General features: G+C 38.8%; 1 protein-coding gene across 1 annotated transcript in view; it reads right to left on the bottom strand.

Moving 5' to 3' along the window:
- PRUNE2 (prune homolog 2 (Drosophila)) overlaps positions 1–22,442 on the bottom strand; it is a 435,757-nt gene that overhangs the window by 369,080 nt on the left and 44,235 nt on the right. Inside the window, exons 2-3 of the mRNA XM_006891999.1 lie at positions 9,396–9,500; positions 3,505–3,707 (exon numbers count right to left, since the gene is read on the bottom strand). Coding sequence (XP_006892061.1) covers positions 3,505–3,707; positions 9,396–9,500 — 308 coding nt within the window. The remainder of the gene's footprint in view (positions 1–3,504; positions 3,708–9,395; positions 9,501–22,442) is intronic.

The raw sequence follows: 22,442 nt of genomic DNA, 5'->3' as shown, positions 1-22,442 counted from the left end.
AGCAGTCAAGAAATCAAAAGACTTGTTCATTGGGCAAAGCTGCTATTAATGATCCCTTAAATTGCTAAAGAGCAAAGACGTTGGTTTAAATACCAAAGTACAGCTGATCCAAAACATAGTATTTTAATTGTTTTCTCTTCATGTGAAAGTTGTACAATAAAAAAGGAAGATCAAAGAATTACTTATGTCTTTGAATTGTACTGTTCATAAAAAATATCGGATATACGATGAACTTACAAAGAAACAGACTAATCTGTCTTGTAAGTAGCATAACTAGGATGTTTCTTAGAAGCAAGGCTGGTGAAATTTCATATCACATATTTTGTGAATGTTCTCAGGGCGCGTTATGTCCTTGGAAAAAGACATCACATTTGGGGAAGGTAGACGGTTACTAAAAGTGAGAAAGACGTTCAAGGAGATGGATTGGCACATGATTACAACAATGAGATTGAGATGATGGAGACAGGACAGAAGAGGGTAGGGCAAGGTTTCAATCTATTGTTAGGTTCCACACAGTGGAACCTAACAATAACAACAGCAATTGGTATTAACTAACTCAGGCTGTCAAGTTTGAACTCTCATAGCTGACTTTCCCTTAGGTTTCCTAGTCTGTAAATTGAATTGGAAGAACTTGCTTCTCTTTATTCCATTAAACTGCTGGTGGATTCGAACTGCCTGTGAGGTGGGGCCATTAGATCGCCACTGACAATGAACTACGTCCCCAGAGCAGCAGGCATTAGTAGTCTTGAAAAAGTTAACACATAAATTTCATCAAGCATAAGATTTTCTTGAATATTGATCTGCGTTATGCAGATGACACAACCCTGCTTGCTGAAACTGAAGAGGACCTAAAGCACCTGCAGCAGAGGGTCAAGGACTGCAGCCTCCAATATGGATTGAGGCTCAATGTCAAGAAGACAAAGATTCTCACCAGTGGACCAATTGGCAGTATCAGGATGGATGGTGAAGAGATTGAGATTGTACACAGCTTTAGTTTGCTTGGCTCCATAGTCAACAGTCTTGGCACCAGTAGCCAGGAAATTAAAAGGTGCATTGCCATGGGAAAGTCTGCTGTTAGGGACCTCTCCAAAGTACTGAAATGTAATGGTGTCTCTCTGGAGACTAAGGTGCATTTGATACAGGCCATGATCTTCGCAATCACTTGTTATGGATCAGCGAGTTGGACAATGACCAAGGAGGATAGAAGGAGAATTGGTGCCTTTGAGCAGTGGTGCTGGAGAAAAGTATTGAGAATACCATGGACTGCTAGGAAAACAAACAGATTTGTCCTGGAAAGGGTTAAACCAGGTGGCTCCTTGGAGGCAAGGATTCTGAGGCTCCGTCTAACATACTTTGGACATGTTGTGAGGAGAGACCGGTCCTTGGAAAAGGACATCATGCTTGGGAGGATGGAGGAACAGCGCAGGAGAGGAAGGCCCTCTATGAGGTGGATTGATTCAGTGACTGGGATAATTGGGATGGGAGTGTCAGAGACAGCGCAATTGGCACAGGACAGAGCAGAGTTTAGGGCTGTTGTACATAGGGTCGCTATGAGTCGCAAGCGACTCAACAGCACATAACAACAACAACAACAGCAACATTGATATTTAATGCCAAAGAATTTACCAGTATCTCTCAGGCAATTGTCAACAATTGGTGAACAATATTTAATCAAAGGAATTTTGTTTCAAGCAGCATGGGAACAAAAGTAGCCAGCTATACACAGTTGGTTTTTCAAATTATTTCTTTTTTAAAAATGCTTTTCATACCTTTGTCAATATTCTTTAATTAGTAAACTATATGTATGACTTATAATATATTCAGACTTAAATATATGTCCTAAAAAGGTTAAATAAAAAATTAAGTGCCTGCCCAAGTTCTTATTTCATGAATATACAGGTCAATGTTTACTAGTTAATGTCATTAGCAATTATCTAATCTCCAAGCTATGTAAAAGAAAACCAAAACAACCTAACATTTTTAACTACTGAGCTGTTGACTCAGCTAGTGACTGAAAATTTATTAGTCAAAGAAAGTTTATTATAACAGAGTGTCTTTGGGCTGGGTTATAAAAACAAATGAAGGGTTTTGGGCTTTTTTTGTCCCCTTTTTGCACCTTACATTCTTATAGAAACTAAAATTCTCACTGGAGATTAGAGGACCCAAATATTGTTCTAACTCTACTAGGAACTGTATATGGGACTTTGAGCAAGTATTTTGTGACACGGAATTTTAGGTTTCTTATCCATAAAATAAAGAGTTTATGCTACATGAACTTTTAAAAAAACAAAGCTTCAATAGTTATATTTGAATGTGAAATATAGATATTTTTAAAAGAAAATTTAAATTTTCCATTATGGTAGAAATATTTAATGCCTTATTTCTGATGTTATTTTACCTATATATTTTTTCTTTTACACTTTTAAACTTTTTAGCTCTGTATTGTCAAATGGTAAAATTGAAGAAACCAGTGATAAATGACTTCTATAACTCATCTCTCCGTAAGTTCCTACTCTGCTGCTGATATTTCCCCTCTAAAACTCTTTTGGCTTTATTTAGTGTTTGATATTCATTTTAATTACATATTTGAGCATGGATACATAGAACTACAATGTTGTGATAAAAAATTTGAAGTTAATTTAAAATTATAATTTTATAATTTTTATCATTTTTATAATATTTTTTCATTGAAAAGTGCAAATACAAAAGTTGGAAAAGAGTATCAACAAAGCTCAGACTGTCATTTTCTCAACTTTTATTACCATCAAGTCTGAATCTACTCACAATGAGTTTTTGGTGTAAATCACACTGGAGGAGACTGCCCGTCTTTCTCTAGTAGAACCACGAGTGGATTTAAACTACCAGAAAGATGCTTAGCACTTCAACTCTACAGACTATGCCACAAGAGTGATTTTTTCCCCCCTAAATATCCTCTAAGTCGGAATCGACTTGACAGCAGTTTTAACAGACGTTGCTGAAGAGTTAATTCTGACACATGATGAAACCATGAGATCAGAGTGGAATTGCACTCTTCAGAGGCTCTGGTGACATTGTCCACAGGCAGCTGAGCGGCTCATTCAAAGGGGGCACCTCTCTGGCAGTTTGAATCCACCAGCTCCTCTGCTGGAGAAAGACAGGCAAACTCCTCCCATGACACTTATTGCCTCCAAAACCCAATGGAGGGTCAGCTGGTTCTGACTTGACACAATGAGTCTGAGAGGTTTCACCAGGGCTTCCTTCCAAGGCACCTCTGGGGGACCTCCAGCATCTAACAAAGCTATGCTTTGCCTAGATTCTATCAGTGTTGATCCAGAGTGTTTTCCGAAGCTGTACATCAGATGGGAGGAGACTTTCCATCTTTTACTCTGGAGCAGCTGATGGATTTGACTGGATGCCTTTGGAGTTGTCAGTGAAACTCTCCATCCCCCAGGCCACCAGAGTTCCCATGCCCACAACAGCCTTCACCAAAAGATCCGTCTTCCAGATGCTCACACAGAGCCTTACCTGGCCAGGACGTTGCTGCCCACGAGCGTTAAGGATAACTTCCCTTCATCATTTAGCTGATGCAGGTTAATTTCATCTCGGAATATGTGGAATGACTCAGAGATATTTAGCTCTTCTAAAATAAACCTGGTCTCAGTGAAATAGTTGAATTCAGTTCTTGGGATGTTCAGCACAGGTAAACACAGAACCCCCGGCGGGCTGACCTACCAAGAAAAGAGTTGACTTAGTCACTGAAATCAGCAGAAGGAAAGAAGCAGCTACTTTTTTTTTTTTAATGACAAAAGATTACTGGTACAGCAAATTAAAGTCCCGTGTTCTCTCTAAACTTTTTGACAGTCATTGTCAACTTTTGCTAAACCTCAAGGGTAGAGCATTTCCCATTTGCAGGGAACCCTTAATAGTTTTAAACCTACATGAAATGTCTCATGCCTTAATTGAAAAAGTTTGTCTCGTTACAGTCTCTCTACAAATAAAAATTGTGATTTTTTTTTCTTCAGGTGCACGTATTTTTAGGGAATTGATAGGAAATGATGGAAGCAGGCCAGGTGGGAACAGTGGTAACACAGGAAAGTATATGTCCCATCTAAATGAGATGGCTATCACTGGACTCTGTAAATTGTCTCCATGAGAAGTGAGGGGAGGGCAGGGAGAAAAGTGCAACAATGAATGAATGAATGGAAATCCAAAGTCTCTGTAAATTTTCATTAAATTAGTTTAAAAAAAAAAAGTCTCCATGAAGAAATTCAGACCCCATCTAAAATCTCACATTTTAATTACTCAAGAGAGATCAGAGATTTAAATCTCAGAGTGTGATGTCATTGTTTCATTGTGACAGTGATTTTTTCCTTCATTTCAAAGACTACATAAACCTATGAAAATATATTAATTAATCTGATTCTTTTGCTTTTTCATAAGATTTTTAAAAGCCTTGTTGGTGGTCTAGCAGGAAGGGCAGAGAGTTCGAATGCACTGACAGCAATGAGTTGTCTTTTCTTTTTTTCTCCTCCTTTAGTAACAAGCCTCTACACCACTGAAAACTAAAAATTGAGGAAATAAGAGATGGGCACCTACCTTGTAGGTATTACCTATTACCTTTGAGTCAGAGCTCACTAATGGGAACCTCACAGACAACAGAACCGAGTTGCTTCACATGGTTTTCTTAGCTATAACCTGGTGACATAATGGGTAAGGAGTTGAGCTGCCAACCCAAAGGCAAGCCCACTAGCTACTTTGAAGGAGAAAGATGGGCAATCTCCTCCCATGAGATTTCCAGCCTCTGAAAACCTGTTGGAGTGTCAGCTATGAGTCGATTCTGATTTGGTAACAATGATGGGGGAAAAAAAGAATCTTTACAGAAGAAATTCACTAGGCCTTGCCTCCACAGTACCTCTGGTTGAGTCTGAACTGTCCATCTTTAGGTTAGTAGTCAAATGTAGATTTTTAGAAATGTAATTTTCCTCATGCCACCCAGGAATGTACAAAGTGTGTCAGAGTTAAAAAAATTTTAGATTCACAAAAATAAAGTCATTTTTCAATAGAAATGTTTTGAAACTATTTTGAACATGACTGAGTATAAGGCAATATGAGGAGTTCTACCGGCCTAGTAATAAGGAGTTGGGCTGTCAACTCAAAGTCATGCAGTTCGAATCCACCAAGTGCTCTGCAGGAAAAAAGATGGGCAATCTCCTCCAACAAGATTTACTGCCTCTAAAAACCTGCTAGAAGGTCAGCTTATGAGCAGATTCCCACTAGAAAGTACATAACAACAACAACAACAATGTATAATGATGTACACTAATGTCACTTAGAGAATACAGGATTTGTTAACAATGAATTTTTGCATACAGTAAATGACCTTCTTTCTCACACCATGTGCTTTTAGCAGCCTCCCCTCATTTGCATTAAGGAGGTGGAGCTTTTTTGTCCATTTAGTTTAGTTACATGTAACCAGTGTTAGCATAGGGGCTGCTGCGCTGGATGGGGCTTCGGTTGCTGATTTTTCAGAAGTACTATGCTAAATCTCTCTAGATGCTTGTGGATCAACTAAAACAATAACCTTTTGGTTAAAAGCCAAGTGTGCTGACCATTTGTACCATCCGAGGGTAGGTCAGTTACATTTCCTAGAGTGTAAAAGACTGTGGAATATCATGATAATTAATAAATATTTGTTAAATAAGTGAATGAATCATCCTCTTCTATAGTGTACAAAGCACAGCTTTTTCTTTTTTTCTTCCTCCAACTCTCATGCTAATCCTGAATCACAACTGCATGATTATCACTAGCAGTTTGAGTGGCAGACTATTTTTCCTAATTAATGAACCAAGTTGTGCCAAGAAATCTGGAGAACAACCTCTTGGCCAACTGACTGGAAGAGATCTATATTTGTTCCCATTCCAAAGAAAGGTGACCCAACAGAGTGTGGAAACTATAGAACAATCTCATTGATTTCACATGCAAGCAAGATTCTACTGAAGATTATCCAAAAACGACTGAAACAGCACATCAGCAGAGAACTGCCAGAAGTCCAGGCTGGGCTTAGAAGGGGTTGTGGTACTAGGGATATTGTAGCTGATGTTTAATGGATCTTAGCTGAAAGCAGGGAGTACCAGAAGAATGTCTATCTGTGTTTCATTGATTATGCAAAGGCGTTAGACTGTGTGGATCATAACAAACTGTGGCTGACTCTGAGAAATGGGAATTCCGGAACACTTGATCGTGCTAATGCGAAACCTATACTTGGACCAAGAGGCAGTTGTCAGATCAGAGCAAGGAAACTGCACTATTCAAAATTGGGAAGGGTGTATGACAGGAATGTGTCCTATCTCCATACCTTTTCAACCTGTATGCAGAACAGATTATCCGAGAGGCTGAGCTCTACGAGAAGAAGTGTGGCATCAGGATTGGTGGAAGACCTATCAACTATATGCATTATGTAGATGACACAACCCTGCTTGCTGAAACTGAGGAGGACTTGAAGTGCTTGCTGCAGAGGGTCAAGGACTGCAGCTTTCAGTATGGATTGAGGATCAATATCAAGAAGACAAAGATTCTCACCACTAGACCAATTGGCAGCATCAGGATGGATGGTGAAGAGATTGATACTGTTAACAACTTTAGTCTGCTTGCCTCCACAGTCAACACTCTTGGCACCAGCAGTCAGGAAATTAAAAGATGTATTGCAATGGGAAAGTCTGCTGTTAGTGACCTCTCCAAAGTACTGAAGAGCAATGGGGTCACTCTGGAGACTAAGGTGTGTCTGATACAGGCCATGGTCTTTACAATCACTGGTTATGCGTTTAAGAGTTGGACAATGACTAGGGAGGATAGAAGGAAAATTGGTGCCATGGACTGCTAAGAAAACAGATTCATCCTGGAAAGGGTTAAACCAGGCTGCTTCTTGGAGTCAAGGATTCTGAGGCTTCGTCTGACATACTTTGGACATGTTGTAAGGAGAGACCGGTCCTTGGAGAGGGTCATCATGCTTGGGAGTGTGGAGGGACAGCACAGAAGGGGAAGGCCCTCTATGAGGTGGACTGACTGATTCGGTGACTGGGGTAATAGGGATGGGTGTGTCGGAGGCAGTGTGATTGGCACAGGATGGAGCAGAGTTTAGGGCTGTTGTACACAGGGTCACAAGCAACTTGACAGCACATAACAACAACAACAATGGACAGTTACAGCTAACTTTTTACTGAACACTGACTATATACACCTAAATCAGGAGCAGGTGGCTTGAACCTCTCCTATGAAGATTTATATTGGCGTTGGAGCAGGAAGACCTGTATTCTAGTCCAGCTTCTGCTGTATGACTTTGAACAGGCCATTTTCCTCGCTGAGCCTCAGTTTTGCCAAGTGCAGAATGGAGCTTCCTTATGAAAATGAAAGGATTTCAGTGAAGTCCTATATGTGAAGCTGAAAAGCTCTACCTTCATGCTTTTACACTGTGCGAAAAGACACTTGAGGAATAGGGACTCCAGGGTCAATAAACTATGAACTAAAACAAAACTCACACTCACTGCCCTCAAATGGCAACTGACTCATAGCTGACGCTCAGTGGGGTTTCAGAGGCTGTAAATTGCACAAGAGGAGATAGCCTATCTTTCTCCCAAGGAGCCCATGGTGGATTCTCGTTACCAAGGAAGCACCACCTTTGAGTCAGCAGCACCTCTCCCTATGGACCATGCCACCACAGCTCCCAATAAACTATGAAGAAGACAGAAATAAAGCAAACTTCGTTACGTGACCCTTTGGTAATTGCCTATATTTCTCTGTGCTTAGTATGAAGCCTTAGAAGAGAAGCTACATATTTCTTCATTTTTATGATCCAGTTATCAAATCTTTTTTGGGGCTGGATGGTAACAAATGGGACACTCAGCTGTTAGCCAAAATGTTGGCAATGCTGCCTACCTATCAGTACCTCAGAAAAACCTCTACAGATCTACTTCCAAAAAACCCCCACCCATTGAACACACTGTCCGGAGCACAGTTCTGAGCACATGATTGGCTATTGTCATCCATTTTATCTATCACACCGACTTTCCTCACCTCTCTTGTTAGATGTCATCATATACATTTAAGACACTATTGTTATTGTTAGTAGCAGTGGTAGTAGCATATGATCTCCTTAAAGTTCATGTCATTATTAGTGTAAAAGTCAGTCTGGTTCCATTAACTGCATTCTCTAGTAACATTCATTTTTCTAGTGAATCTAAGAAAGTCAGTTAATAAGATCAATGTTTTATATGCATGTCTTGACATACACACATTTATCTCTTCATGCCAATTAATCTCCCTTGTAAAGTTCAACAAATTTGAAGATAAATTTGGTCTAAAACCCACATGTAGAGTTCAGAATATCATACCCGGCACTCTTGTCAGCTGCTCCCCTAAAGCATTGCCTGCCCCCCACAGCTTATTCTGGAAGACTGGTTTTCGTGTGAATTTAAATCGGTCTGGATCAGCTATGCCTACTGTCTGAGGCCAAGGATGCAAGCAGAACTGGAGCAAAACAAATGAGACTCCAGTAATTAAAAACTTGGATGAAACTGAAAATAGATCTCACTCACATAGTATCATCCTCTCTTTCTTTTGCGGTTTAAAGGAGAGGAGGTAATACCATGAGCTAATGACTTAATGGAATGAAAGTTTTAAGGTATTTTATTGAAAGATCTTTCTACCTATGAAAGCAGGCTATGAGGAGTTCTTGTGGTTCACTGGTTAAGGGGTTGGCTGCTTACTGAAAGTTTTAGAGTTTAAACTCACTTCAGGGCAACACAATAAGCGTGCCATAGATTACACAGGGTAGAGAGATTGTTGCTCAAGGGAAAGTCCTAAGTACATACAACCTTGCTGTACAGTTTTGTCTAATCGGCAAGTAAAAAGAAAAGCTTATAGAACACAAATTTGACATTAACAGCTCTCTTACCTAAACATCCAATCACATGCACTCTTTCCTTCATGTTACATTCATGCAGTTAATCCTGCAAATATTTTTCTGCTCCAAGGACTAGACCATGCAAGAAGAATAATAAAGGAAAACAAAAACTCTGACTCTTACTTTTATTAGCTCTCTTAATTTCCACACAAATTTTATGTAAATGAAATTCTTTTTTTTTACAATATTGATCATAGAGAAATAATTTTTTGAAGATAGTTATTAAGAAATAACTAGAATTTTGTATGAAGACAGTCATTAAGGAACTGCATCTAGTAAGTGCACAATAAATATTTGTTGATTAATGGATTGTAATATTTCATTTCCTAAAACATGATAAATAAATGAAAACATGAATAATTATGATGCTAGGTTCTTTCTCCTTTTCTAAAAAATGTTTGTTCTTAAAAATTACATAATAGTTCAAATATTAAAAATATAATGTTTTTACTCTCACCTTCTCTAGAAAGTAAGCATAGGTGAAGGTAGAAATGAGAGAATCCAAATCACACGACTTACATCCAATCACCACGTGGACTTTTCCCAAGCGTTTGCTTCTATTCTAAAAAAAAAAAAAAATTATATTAAACATCACAGTTTAGCCTGTGATGGAAACACTTAAATCTTTCTTTATCGTAAGCCTTAGTTCTGTTTATATACAATGCAAGAAAGTCATAAACCTGTCATGAACTTTTACGTCAGAACATAAATTTAGTATTTAGAAATGCCATACAAACTATAGTTTAAAAAATACACTATAGTTCTTTAGTTTTAAAAAATCTGTCATGAAAGAAAATATCACTTCTTTAAGATTATCTACAACTTAACTTCATGTGAACGATATTACAGAATTATACATTTTTATTAAAAGATTAATTTTTCTCTAAGGAACAGTTGCCTAGTTTTCTATGTAATTCTCTTGTAAGTCAAACACTTCTTTGTGAAACAGACAAGGTGACTTTGATCCTATGTCCCTGGGATGCAATGTAGACACACAGACATGCTACTTGGCAAGAATTTCTTTTTCACAAAAGGTAAGAGAATATGTTCTCTTTGCATTATATTCTACAACTTAGCAAATAAAACTTGTAAAATTTTTACAACAATCCCAGAGGAAGATACAGGATTAGTCTCATTGCTCTAAAAATACAGGCTAGTTACTCTTTAAAAGTCACCTCAATTAAAGAGAAGAAATTATTTTTCCTCTGATTGATTCGAGAATTATTTTAAACTTTTTTATTACATTTTTTGGTTGTGATTTGAGTGAAAACTTGCAAAGCATATTAGTTTCACTGAAAATTTATATTATTTCTTTTTTAAAATGGTCAGTTGGAGATTTGAAAGAGCTAATAGCGTCAAGAACAGGCTTAGAGCAAAATTTCACAGTACGGATAATTATAGCATAAATTTACATCTTCATAGTAATGCCTGAGATGACACACATGAATGTCTCCTTTTCATCTCTTTTTTCCATTTCTATTTTTAGAACCAACTGGATAGTTTTCTTTTCATTCTCGTCTAAAGACTCTGAAAAAAGTTAGACTATTCATGCCTGTTTCTACAAAAGCAGTTTAGTTGCAAGAAGGGAAAGGCAATACACAATAAGGGTTGAATGCAACTAATTTAATTATGCTACAAAATGTCATAGAATTATTGAATGAAAAATCAATTTAAAATATGTATGAATTACTGAATGGGGAAAAATCAATATGATTTCTCCACTTTCACTCAAATCACAAAAAGGAGAAAACATAACTTCTAGAAAAAATGGAAAAGTAAAAACTGAAACACTTTAAAACATAAAGCAACTTAATTTTTTATTTTTTCTGTTAAACACCAAAATAAAGCATTATTCAGTAGACTAAAGATATTTTTTAAAATATATCTGTACATTCATAAGTGTTTGTATGGAACTGTGGTATCCAAATAATAAACAATCTCTAACAACCAGATTATGGTCCAAGGAGGGTGACACATAAAGATTTAAAAGGGCGAGGTTAAAAAAAATCCATCATTTACAGACAAAGACTGCAGGGCCAGTGTTGCAGGTGCATCATTCAGTATGTAATATTGATTGTTGTTGTTTTTAGGCTACTTTGAGTCGAGTATGACTCATAGCAACCCTGTGAACAAAAGATCTGAACCCTGTTCTATCCTGCACCATCCTCACACTTCCCGACACACAGGAGCCCATTACAGCAGTCATCGTGTCAATCCACCTGGTTGAGGGTCTTCCTCTCCTTCACTGACCCTCCACCTTTCCCAGGATCATGTTCTTCTCCAAGGAATAACCCCTCCTAGCAACATTCCCAAAGTATGTGGGGCAAAGTCTCATCATTCCTGCCTCCAAAGAAACACTCTGGCTGCACCACCTCCAAAACTTATCTATTTTTTCTCTTGGCTGTCCATGGAATGTTCAGTGATCTTCTCCAGCATCCCAGACAAAATGTATCAATTCTTTTTCTCTCATCCTTATTCATTGTCCAGCTCTCCAAAGCATAGCAAGTAATCAGAAAGATTACTGTAATATTGATAAATTTAGTCAAATAAACTTATTTTTAAAGGATTGTGGATATATTTATCTTTAGTAAATAGTAATATTTAAAACTATCATAAAAATTCCCTGGAAATAGCTATCACATTCTTCCTCATCCTCCCACCACCCCAAATCTAGCTCCTATTTCCATACCGCCCCTCACCTCCTTCCCTCACCTCATAAATCGATAGCTGGCTCACCTGGCTGAGCCTCTTTGGACAGTTCTAGTCTAAGCGGAGCTTAGCTCTCAAAGTTCCCTGTGGAGGGTAGTTAAAATTCCTAATGGAATTATGTGCAATTACAACATAAATAAATTTATTAGGGAATTGCATTACTGCAGCAGTGTGCCCTTCTTCCGAGAAACTCAAAAGTCTAATAAGACATTACCTCATTTCTCCCCCTAAGTCCTGTAAGGCAGACAGTAAGGAGGTGAGTAATATTTTTCATGGGTCAAAGGCATCTGTAGAGGCCAGGAGTATTCCCAGAGCCCATGACCCACCGTGCATCCTGTCCTGTCTTCCTTGCCCTCCACACACCACCCCATCGTGCCCTAAAGACTTCAGTGCCCACACCACGACAAACATGGGATCAGAGGGAGAAGAGAGAACGCTGAACGTTCTGAACACAAACAGGCTCCAGACATTTGCAGCATCAAAACTACCCCAAAGCTGACCTATTCACCTGCCTGTCAGGTTCAAGAATTCCTAGTCACAATTCGACTCAACTTTCAACTCACATTGAAGTAGATGTCAGAGATTCCTGTGTTGATTCATTTCCCAGCCCATATCCAACCCTACTTGGAAAAAGAATCAGACAAAATAAGGATTGTTGTTGTTGCTGTGTACCATGGCGTCAGAATCAACCCATAGCTGACCCTCCAGCACGTTTTTAGAGGCAGTTAATCACAGGGGAGGAAATTGCCCATCTTTCTCCCATAGAGCGGCTGGTGACCTCAAACAGAGCCTTCAGGATTGCAGCACAGCTTCTTGCCACTAGGCCACCACAGCTCCCTAAATAAGGATCATGAATCAAAAATATGATAGATCAATTCTAGCAATGCAGCAACCTGCTAATATTACGATCTATTTCTCCATTTAAAGAAACCACAATGATACTGATCTTTCACAGCACATTCATAGCCCTCCCGATCTCCACACGTTCCCCGAACTTAGAGGTTCAATTCTAAACTCTATGTCCTTGATAGTTCTTGGGTGTTATAAAGCATTAAACTGTTTGGATGTTCCAGAGAACTCAGAAGTGCTTCAGAACGAAGGCCTGGCCATTGATTTCTGAGAAATAAGCTAGTGACAGCCTAAGGAGCACTGTTCTACTCCAACCCACATGGGGCCACCATAGGCAGAGCTGATTCAGGCTGTTGGTTCTAAATACGGTTCAAACTGGAGTCTCCTTCACAAATAGATCATTCTCTAATAAATATGGAACATGTAATTTTATTAATTATATTATTTTCATCCAATCTATACTTACTTAAAGTACCAAGCACTTTTCTAAGTCATAGAGGATCAGTAGTGAATCAAGCAGACAAAATACTCAGCCCTCCTGCACTCATATTTTAGTGCAAAGTGGCACAGTGAATAAATACATTAGTCCATCAAAGGAGAAAATGACATGAGGTGAGGCTCCCTGATATGATAACATTTGAGTAAAGACTTCAAGGGGCAGAGGGTGACCAAAGGTTAACTCAGGACAAGGGAACAGCAAGTGCAAAAGCCTTGAGGGAAGAGCATGCCTGGTATATTTGTAACTATTGCCTATTGTGTATATTGTGACTTTGAAAACTGCTAACCAGGAGTGGACAGATATGGTAAGTAAATATCCATTCCCTAGTAAGCATCTGAAAGTTGGCCAAGAAATAAGAATTACAGAAGAGGAATCAATGCTATTGAACTGTGGTGTTGGCAAAAAGTATTGAATATACCCTGGACTTCTGAAAAGACAAACCAATCTGTCTTGGTAGAAGTGTAACTGGGGTGCTCCTTAGAGGCAAGGATGGCAAACATTGTCTCCCATACTTTGGGCATGCTGTCAGAAGGGACTAATTCTTGGAAAATGACATTATGCTGTGAATGGTGAAGAGTCAGAGAGAGCGAGGAAGACATTCAAAAAGATAAATTGACATAGTGACTGCACAATTGGGCTTGAGTGTGTTGGAAATCATGAAGATGGTGGAGGCTAGTGCAAGATTCAAATCTGTAGGGTCACTGTGAGTTGACTTGACTCATTGGCACCTAAAAAAAGTATCGACTCAGTGCATTGAGGAATCATGGGAGATGGACTGAAAAAGCAAATGCTTAGACTCACTTCTGCCTAAGCCCAGCACAAATGGAATATTGATAACGGGTTGAAATAGCAACCGTATTGCTTTGTCATCTACATTGACTTCCATACAGCAGGATAGAATCTTTCCATAATGAATGCACAAGAGGAAATATGTGGGACATATTTAGGATGCAAGCCAGCATCCCAAAGCAGAGTTTTAATATGCTTTCAGAGTGTAATCCTATACACTGCTAAAATAAGACTTCTTAATGAAGTTTACTTCCTACCTCTTTCTAAAAGCCACCAAAGTACCTTGGCTTTCAGACTCAATTTCCCATTAAAGGAGACTTCACTGACGAGGCAAGTAAACTTTTAAACACATCCACAGACAAGAGAAGAACTGATGAGAAAGTGGCCTTCCAGGGCCCTGGGCAGAGCTCAGTGAAAAGGGGTTGTCTGAGTGAGACCTAAGCAAAGGTCTCATTGTTCACTTTTTCTCCTAACTCCCTCCCTCTTCTCAGAAACAAAAGCTGCTCCTGTCTGAAAACTTCCACCTTTAAAGTCCCATATAAACCTTTTGGTCAGAGAACTCTTATGACGTTGTTATTTTCTTACATCTTAATACTCACCCTCTCTAAACACCTTTTGTTAAAATTTCTACAAAAGGATTTTCTGCCAAATTAATTAACTGAAATAATTTTATTTTAAAAATATTGCAGACAAAACTCGCACAAATTGGAGAATCTGTTTCTTCATGAAGAGCATTTATTTTAGTTCCTCATTGCTAATCAACAAGTGAACACAGGAAGAAGAGGTATCTTAGTGTCATTGAGAAAATTAAGAGCAGAAGAGCATTGACAATTGAGCTAAGGCTTCCCTAGACAGCTTACTAACTCCAAGTGAATGTGAGGTGGACCTGCCTGGAAGCCGGTGTTAGGATGGTGGGAGAAAGGGGCAAAAGGGTGCTGGATCCCTCTCCAGGTGATACAAATCGTTAACATGCTCAACTGCCAATCCAAAGACCAATGGTCAAAGTACATCCTGAGGTGCTACAGAAAACCCTCTGGAACACCATTTTCCTCTGACACATGAGTTGTCATGATTCACAACTCAGTGGCACCCAGCATGCTGCTTTCCTCCTTAGGGGACCCTGTGCACATGAAGTTGTCATAACTTTAGGTGAGAAGAAGGGAGGGAGGAGGTCCCAACACCTTGGACCTGGATTCCAGCTTGGCCAGAGGAGCCAGGAAAGCCAGGATAAGAATGCACAAAGATATCAAAGCCAGGACAGTGGCCCTGATAAAGGGGAGCTGTGGGGATGGATGCCCAGAGAAAGAGCGCTGACAGCAGGAACCACCCATCTGCTCTGCCAGGTATAAGCAGAGTCACGTCTTTTATTCATTTGTAAGTAAACTATATGCTTGTTGAATTTGCCTTAGTGTAGAGCTATGTTGTTGTTAAGTGTCGTCGAGTTGTAGACAACTCATAGAGACCCTATGACTAAGACTTGAACACTTGTATAACTTTCATCGTTTCTCCAAGTTCATAGAGTCAAGCTATTTCATGATGTAGAGCTATAGTTTAGGGCAAGTGTCAAAACAAAACACCAGAATCTGCAAAAATTTGAGGTATAGGCATTTGACATTTCATTTTCTCAGAAATTATATCATTTATTTGGTGAGTCAATATTTTTAAAAATTAGGAAAAGGCAAAGCATTCCAATAGTTCAAAAGGACTATGAGGTAATTTAATTGTCTTATTTTCTGATAAAAGTGAAATATGATCAATTCAGAGATATATTATCTGTAGTCTCCCCTACTTTGTCACCCTCCTAATTAACTCTGACAATATTTGTCTGTTTTCTCTTTGCCAGATCAGAGAATGCCTTCTTTTCACAGCTTCCACTTGGGAAAGATGGGAGATGGGAGTTGGTCTGAACTAACTCTCTGATAAGCAACTCAGGTCTGCACACTTGGCCCTCCTTCTGTGTTTTCAATAGAAGAGACAGGTGATGTTGGCAGGTGATAAGAGAGCCCAAACCTAAACCCAAACCAGAATCCTATCTAAGGACCGTAGACGAGCAGCAGGGCTCTGCTCCTCTCAACCCTTTGCTTTTAGCAGGATGCAAAATTGTTTTCTGCACTGCATCCATTCTTTCCCAACCTATTTGCTGCTGACCTCGAAAATATTCTCAAGTGGTTGTTATTGTTACATACTATTGAGTCAGAACCAACTCATAGCTCACCCTCCAGTGGGTTTTCAGAGAAAGTAAATTGCACAGGAAGAGACTGTCCATCTTTCTCCCTCGAAGCAGCTGGTGGATTTGAACTGTGTGTCTTTGGGTTGACAGTGCAACTCCTTACCGCTAACCTACCAGAGATCCCTATTCTCAAGTGAAATTGTCCTCAAATACAATTTATATATATCTTATAAGTATATAAGTATTTGGGCAGGAATTGTTATCTTCTTTACGGAACTACTTTTAAAAAATTTTAGTTTAAATTGTCTTTCATAATTCAGTCACAAAGAATCATTTTGAGGGACAGTATTACCATTTTTCATTCACAACCTCAACCTCAAAAGATCAGGAATGAGTCCTCCAAATCTTTGCTTTCCCTAAAAAACTCCTTAGAAAATTGTCGTACAGAGCTCTGAAAGAGGACTTCATTTTCCAGCCATCGTCTCATGTTTTTACTTTTTTAGAAATAAGTCACATATTTATTACTTACTGACTAGGATAACTTTTCTCTTTAGGATCTAGTCCATAGGAGTTACACTGCTAACCAAAGCCAGGATTTCCTGGTGGTTCTAAATAAACCCCAGTAGGTCCACAGAGGAAAGAAGGGAGTCTGCACCCCAGCGATGTACAGCCTCTGAAAACCACTGGAGGGTCAGCTGTGGGTCAGATCTTACTGGGCGACAGGGAATCGTTTTTCAGTTGAGATCTTCAAGCTCACTGTTTACTTTGCCTCTCTTGAGGAGTTTATCCTCAGTGATATTACAGGTTTTTTTTAAATTTAATTTTTATTTCTCAACGTTTTTCTTTTCAAACTGAGAGACAGAATCTTCTTCACATAGCCTGACCCGGGCAGGCATCTGGGTCCACAACCTTCCACCAGCACCTTTACTTTGCTCAGACTTCCAGGCTGGAGTCAATCTAACATTCAAAACCACTCAGGATTTAAGTGAACTTCAGGGCTGGCTGGAGAACTGCTTTTACTAAATGATCGATGAAAAGGCAACCAAAGCGTTCTTAAGGCCAACCCGGAATGGACACCCCGATTAAACATGTATAAAACCTACAACAATGCTACCTAAGATTGAAACAGAAATTATTTTATGAAATAACATGTGTTCACCACAAAATATAAATGTAGAAATTCAAAAAGAAAACAAAATCCCTTCAAGACTCAAAGTCAATTTCTAAGGACATTTCTTGTTTTCTTTCAGATCTGCTTTTAATCTCTAGAAGAGTGGGGGGTTTTTTGCAGCCCTCCTGTAAAGAGTTATCGCCTTGAAAACCTGGGGAGAGGGTCATTGTCATTTGGATTTGACCTCACAGAGGTGGTAGAGGGCAGCATAAGAGAGGAAAACGCTCAAAGAGATGGATTCACACAGTGACTGTAGTAATGGGCTCAAAAGTGTCAGATATGAGAAGGAGGGCTCAGGATAGAACTGAGTTCAGAGCCATTGTTCATAGGGTTCCTATGAGTCATAGTGAACGCATCTAATAAGAACAACAACAAAACCATCCCTCTCCAGCAGAGCCACTAGGAGATCGGAGCCCCCAGAGAAGAGTCACCTTTGGGTTAGCAGTGTCGCCAGAGCTCCCTGCCTCCTCACATTTGGTGTAGTCACTGTGTCCCTTTGAGCTGGAGCTGACCCAGAGCTGATCCTCCAGTGGGTTTTCAGAGGCATCCTTACCACGGACTAGGTGTTAAGTAACTAGTGATAAGTTAGTAAATGAAGGATTATGGTATATATGATATACAGAAAGCTTTAATATGAGTCACCATCATCATACCTTTAAGGTTACTGCTGGAAATGAAGTTATTTTCATTTTTTAGTATGAATAAGACTGCGGTGAATATTTGCGAGACAAAAAGCAAATGGTATTTCTTTAAATCCAAGTTAAACATCTAGATTTAACATTTTTGGACCAAACATAGTATTTTAATATTTTTCAGAAAGGCAATAGAAATTTACATTCCCACCCACAGAAATACTTAATTTTTAAACTTCAGCAGTGTATTTAATCATTACATGTGGATAAGTAAAAATATATCTTTTTAAAACATTTCTTAGTTGTTTGTGGTAAAATAATATTATAATGTTCAATTTTTATTTATTATTAGGAGTGCTTTAGGTAATTCTTCATATAGACACTAAGCATTAGGGCCTTCAATAGCACACAATATTTTGCGAATTTTTCTAAGCATGTTTTTGAGGATGTTTTTCCCTACTTTGCTTGATGAATAAACTATTCAGATAGTTTTAACATACTCATCTTAGGTAATATCAATTAGATATTACTTTGATCTTTGGCCTTGGGCATCTCTGCAACAACTTATTAAATAAATGGCATTAAATATGCAGTGGGTTTGCATTATTCAACTTGATATTTATTCTGAGCACTAAAGAACAGTGAAACTGTAGAAATGAAGAACATATTAGTAGCTGCCTGCATGCTTGCAAAATTCATTTCTAGTTCTCCAAAATGCCTAAGCTGTGTCTAATAAAAACCCCCAAAACTCTAAGTCATTGCTGTGGAGCCATAACTGACTCTGGTTATTCAGAGGCTACAGCTCTCAGGAGGAGGTTGCCCTTGAAGGCATTTTACTAGGGCATTTGAACTGCAAGAGGGGCCACCTTTGGGTTAGTAGCACAACTTTTTTTTAAAGAAAATTTTGTATTGGTTTACACAGAATCATTCCGATACGTTGTATTTTGTACCTGTACTTCATGTTTTAAACAGTCCAAAGGAGAAATGGATGATACTTCAAATGCACAATTAATGGAAGAAGATTATACTCATGGGGCTTATAGCTACAGTATTATAGCATTGTATCTGCATCTGCCTATCTATGGAGATCTGGTAGTCTAGCAGTAAGGAGCTGTGCTAAAAACCCAAAGGCATGCCATTCAAATCCACCAGCTGTTCCTCAGGAGAAAGATAGGCAGGATCTTCCTAGGCAGTTTACAGCCTCTGGAAACCCACTGGCAGGTCAACTATGAGTCCATTCTGACTTCACAGCACATAACACCACTATATATGTATATAGATGCTGATTTCAGTTGGGTCAAGCATGGCTCATAGCAACCCTATGAAAAGAAACCCTGCTCTATAACTATCATCGTTTCTTTCCAAAGCCATGTTGTTTAGGAAGTGGATGCCACTCCTGCTTCCAAACCTGTCTTAAACTGGGAGCTCCACCAAACACTGTCCACCATGGGTAATGATTATGTCATTTGACATACCTGTGACACAGGGTTTAGCATCACAGCAACCCCAGGTTACCTCTGTACAGCAAATTAACAGACCTGTGCTATATCACTTAAAAGAATGTTCTTCCAAAATATAATAACACTAGGCCCGAGGGCCCAACTGAGTTTTAAATACAAAGGCCTTCCACCAGGTCCTGTTGACTCTAAACAAGAGGCTCAAATAAAAAACAAACAAACAAACAGTCCACACCAGACCCTCAACCAAAACAAGAGGGCCCACCTTTCAGAATATCAACTGGAGAGTTAGAGCCTGGCCTTAAATCCATACATAATTAATACAGTCATCCTCATTAGTAGTGATGGAAATTCATATTAGGCAAATATGAAAATGGTGTGTATACTCCTTCATACATTCCATGTACGAAGGGAATCCTGTGTCTGATTCAAACCATAATATTTCCAAGGGCCTGCAAAAAGAACAAAGAAATATGTCTTGGAGAAAGTGCAGCCAGAAAGTTCTTTGGAGGCAAAGGTGATAAAGCTTCATCTCACATACTTTGGGCATGTTGCTAGAAGAGGTTTTTCTTTGGAAAGGGACATCAACTTGGAAAGGGGGAGGGAAAGAAAGGAACATCCTTAACCATATGGATTTTCATAGAGACTGCTGCAACGGGCTCAAACTGTCAGAATCAGAAGATGGCACGGGACAGAACAGGGTTCAGATCTGTTGTCCATAGAGTGGCTAGGGGTTGTATTAGACTTGATGGCACGTAACAACAGCAACAATATATATACCCTTGTCAGATTGGCAAAAAAGTAATACTGTTAACATCCACTGCTGTTAGATGATATGCAGACAAAATAAATACTATAATCTCACTGAAAATCAATCTGAAGGTATCCAATAACATGGGATACATGCTAAGCTGCTGCTTGAAAGGTGGGTGGGTCTAGTTCACTCAGAGGTCCTTTGGAAGAAAGGGCTGGTGGTCTACTTAAAAAAAAAACAAACCACAACTAAATAAAACAGTCAGCCACTGAAAATCCCATATGGTACAGTCCTCCTTTGATATCCTTGGGTCACCATAAATTGGAATTCATTCAATGGCAATTAGTTTTATACTAAGAACAGACAAAAAGAGAACCGAAGGAACAGAGGCTCTCCTGACACTTTGCACTTCTTTAATTTACCTGTCTTTCTCCATCCTTCCAAACACGTTTTCAAGACCTTCTGCTAAGAAGGAAGAACCTTCTGAAAAATAAGCTGCTCCTCTGTGAGCAATTGTCCGACGCTGGTGTGCGTGTGTGCACCCACAAGCGTCCTCATGTTTCCTCTGCCCACACTGATAACCACCTCAGGGGTGCACACGAGGGGAGAGAGGAAATGATATGGGCTTTTAAACCTCTGTAGGGTTTTAGAAATGGTATTAGCTATCATCAACACTTAAAAGCTGCAGTTGCAAATTGCTAGGTGCTGAGGGGTGACTGTATGGCAGAAGCCCCCACACAGTGGTCTTTTACAAGGTCCCTGTGGGAGGAACTCTGTCCCGGGATGAGTAGGACTTGACCCACCTAAGCTTCAAACTCACCATTAAGCAGGTGAAAGACAAAAGAATTTGAAAGGTACGTTTATGTTATTACTCCTCAAATTTACCCTGAATATGACATTTTAATAGCCAAGCAACTCTAATATTATTGTTATTTTTCTTTTCTTTAAAGTTGTGACACATTGCAGGAATTTTATTGGTTTTTCTGGATTAAATGACTAATTTTTATTGTAAAAATTGTAATTCATATATATTTTCACTTCTATTTAGTAGACCCTTGTGCAAAATATTCTTTTAAAAATAAAAAAGCATCTGCTGCTCTACTTCATCCTCACAGAATCTCTTTCCTGAGCTTCCTCTCTGATAAAACCCTCATACCCTGTTCCGCATCCAAAGCCCTCCGCTGTGTGGTACACGTTGTTCATACTTCAATTATTTTGTCTTTCTTATATTGGAAGGGCTGAAGCTAATTAGTCAAGTTTTTCTACACACAAAGAAGCCAGGATATATTCAGAAGCCTTTTCCCAGAAGCTTTGCTATTCTGCAGTCAGCTTTCTGTTGTCATAAGGAAGATCTATTGCTTTAATACTCACGAGTGTAAACGTCTGTGTGTGAAACGGACATCAAGCAGGTGACACCACACACCTGGCGTGTCTGAAATGCACCCAGACATGACAGTAATGAACAGACAGCGGCTGGGAGCAAGCAGGCTGAGAAGCTGCATTTCCAACGTGATGAAGTTGTACAGGTTCACAGGGACATGTACTGGGGGTCCACAGAACAACAACCGTGCTTTGCAAAGATGACAGTTTTTAATGATGCTATTATTTATTACACTGTATGTTTTTCAGTGACAGAACACTCACCTTCCACATAACCTCCCAGGCTTACTTGCTCTCTTTTTTTTTAATCTCAAAATACTTTGTAAAACAGAAAACTGCAAAACTAAATAGTGCCTGGTACACAATAGGTGTATAGTCATTAATGTATTTAAAATACCTCTGTTGTAGTAATTAATAGGACATAGATATAAAGATCTAGAAATACATGCATATATAAATTCTATAGTAGTACACTGATAATTTATTTTTTACATTAGTTTTTTTATATTAACACATTTAAATTTTCTATTACTTTTTTTAAAAAATCAGTGGGATAATACTGTAAAGAACAGGTTCCCCAGTGAAATTTTATGCCTTCTAAGCATAGAATGGAAAAATCAGGATCTTTCCAGCCTTGGGAAAATAGGAGCCTGTGTTTCTAAGTATTAAATAGCCTATGTCGCAAATGCCTGAACATTTTCCCTTTGTCTGTTCTTCTACGTTGAAAAAATTGCCCGAGGTCTCTAAGCAGAGTTTTTAAATTGAAAAATTTTCAATATAGCAAATTGAATGCTTTTTTTGATATTTCAAAGGGTATGATCAACTATACAGTCTGTGCAAAGAACCTTTTATGCAGAAATATTTAATCTAAGTTTTCTGTTTCTGGTGTAAAATAAACTGGCTACATAGCAAAAAGTTCTATTGGAGAATTTTTGTTACTTTACTTTTTAACAAAGTTGTGATACTAAGTTTTCAATAAAACTGCATACCCAGAAATAAACAAAACACAAATATTTTAAAATATTACAGAAATTTTAACAATGCATAAAAATGCATCAGACTACCACAATCTTTCATCACATTCAACAGCTGTA

Source organism: Elephantulus edwardii, unplaced genomic scaffold (assembly GCF_000299155.1).
Source record: "Elephantulus edwardii isolate Elephantulus edwardi_28Jun2011 unplaced genomic scaffold, EleEdw1.0 scaffold00108, whole genome shotgun sequence".
Classification (NCBI taxonomy): Eukaryota; Metazoa; Chordata; class Mammalia; order Macroscelidea; family Macroscelididae; genus Elephantulus; species Elephantulus edwardii.
Note: the sequence above shows the minus strand (reverse complement) of the source record. Positions and strands in the feature narration are given on the sequence as shown.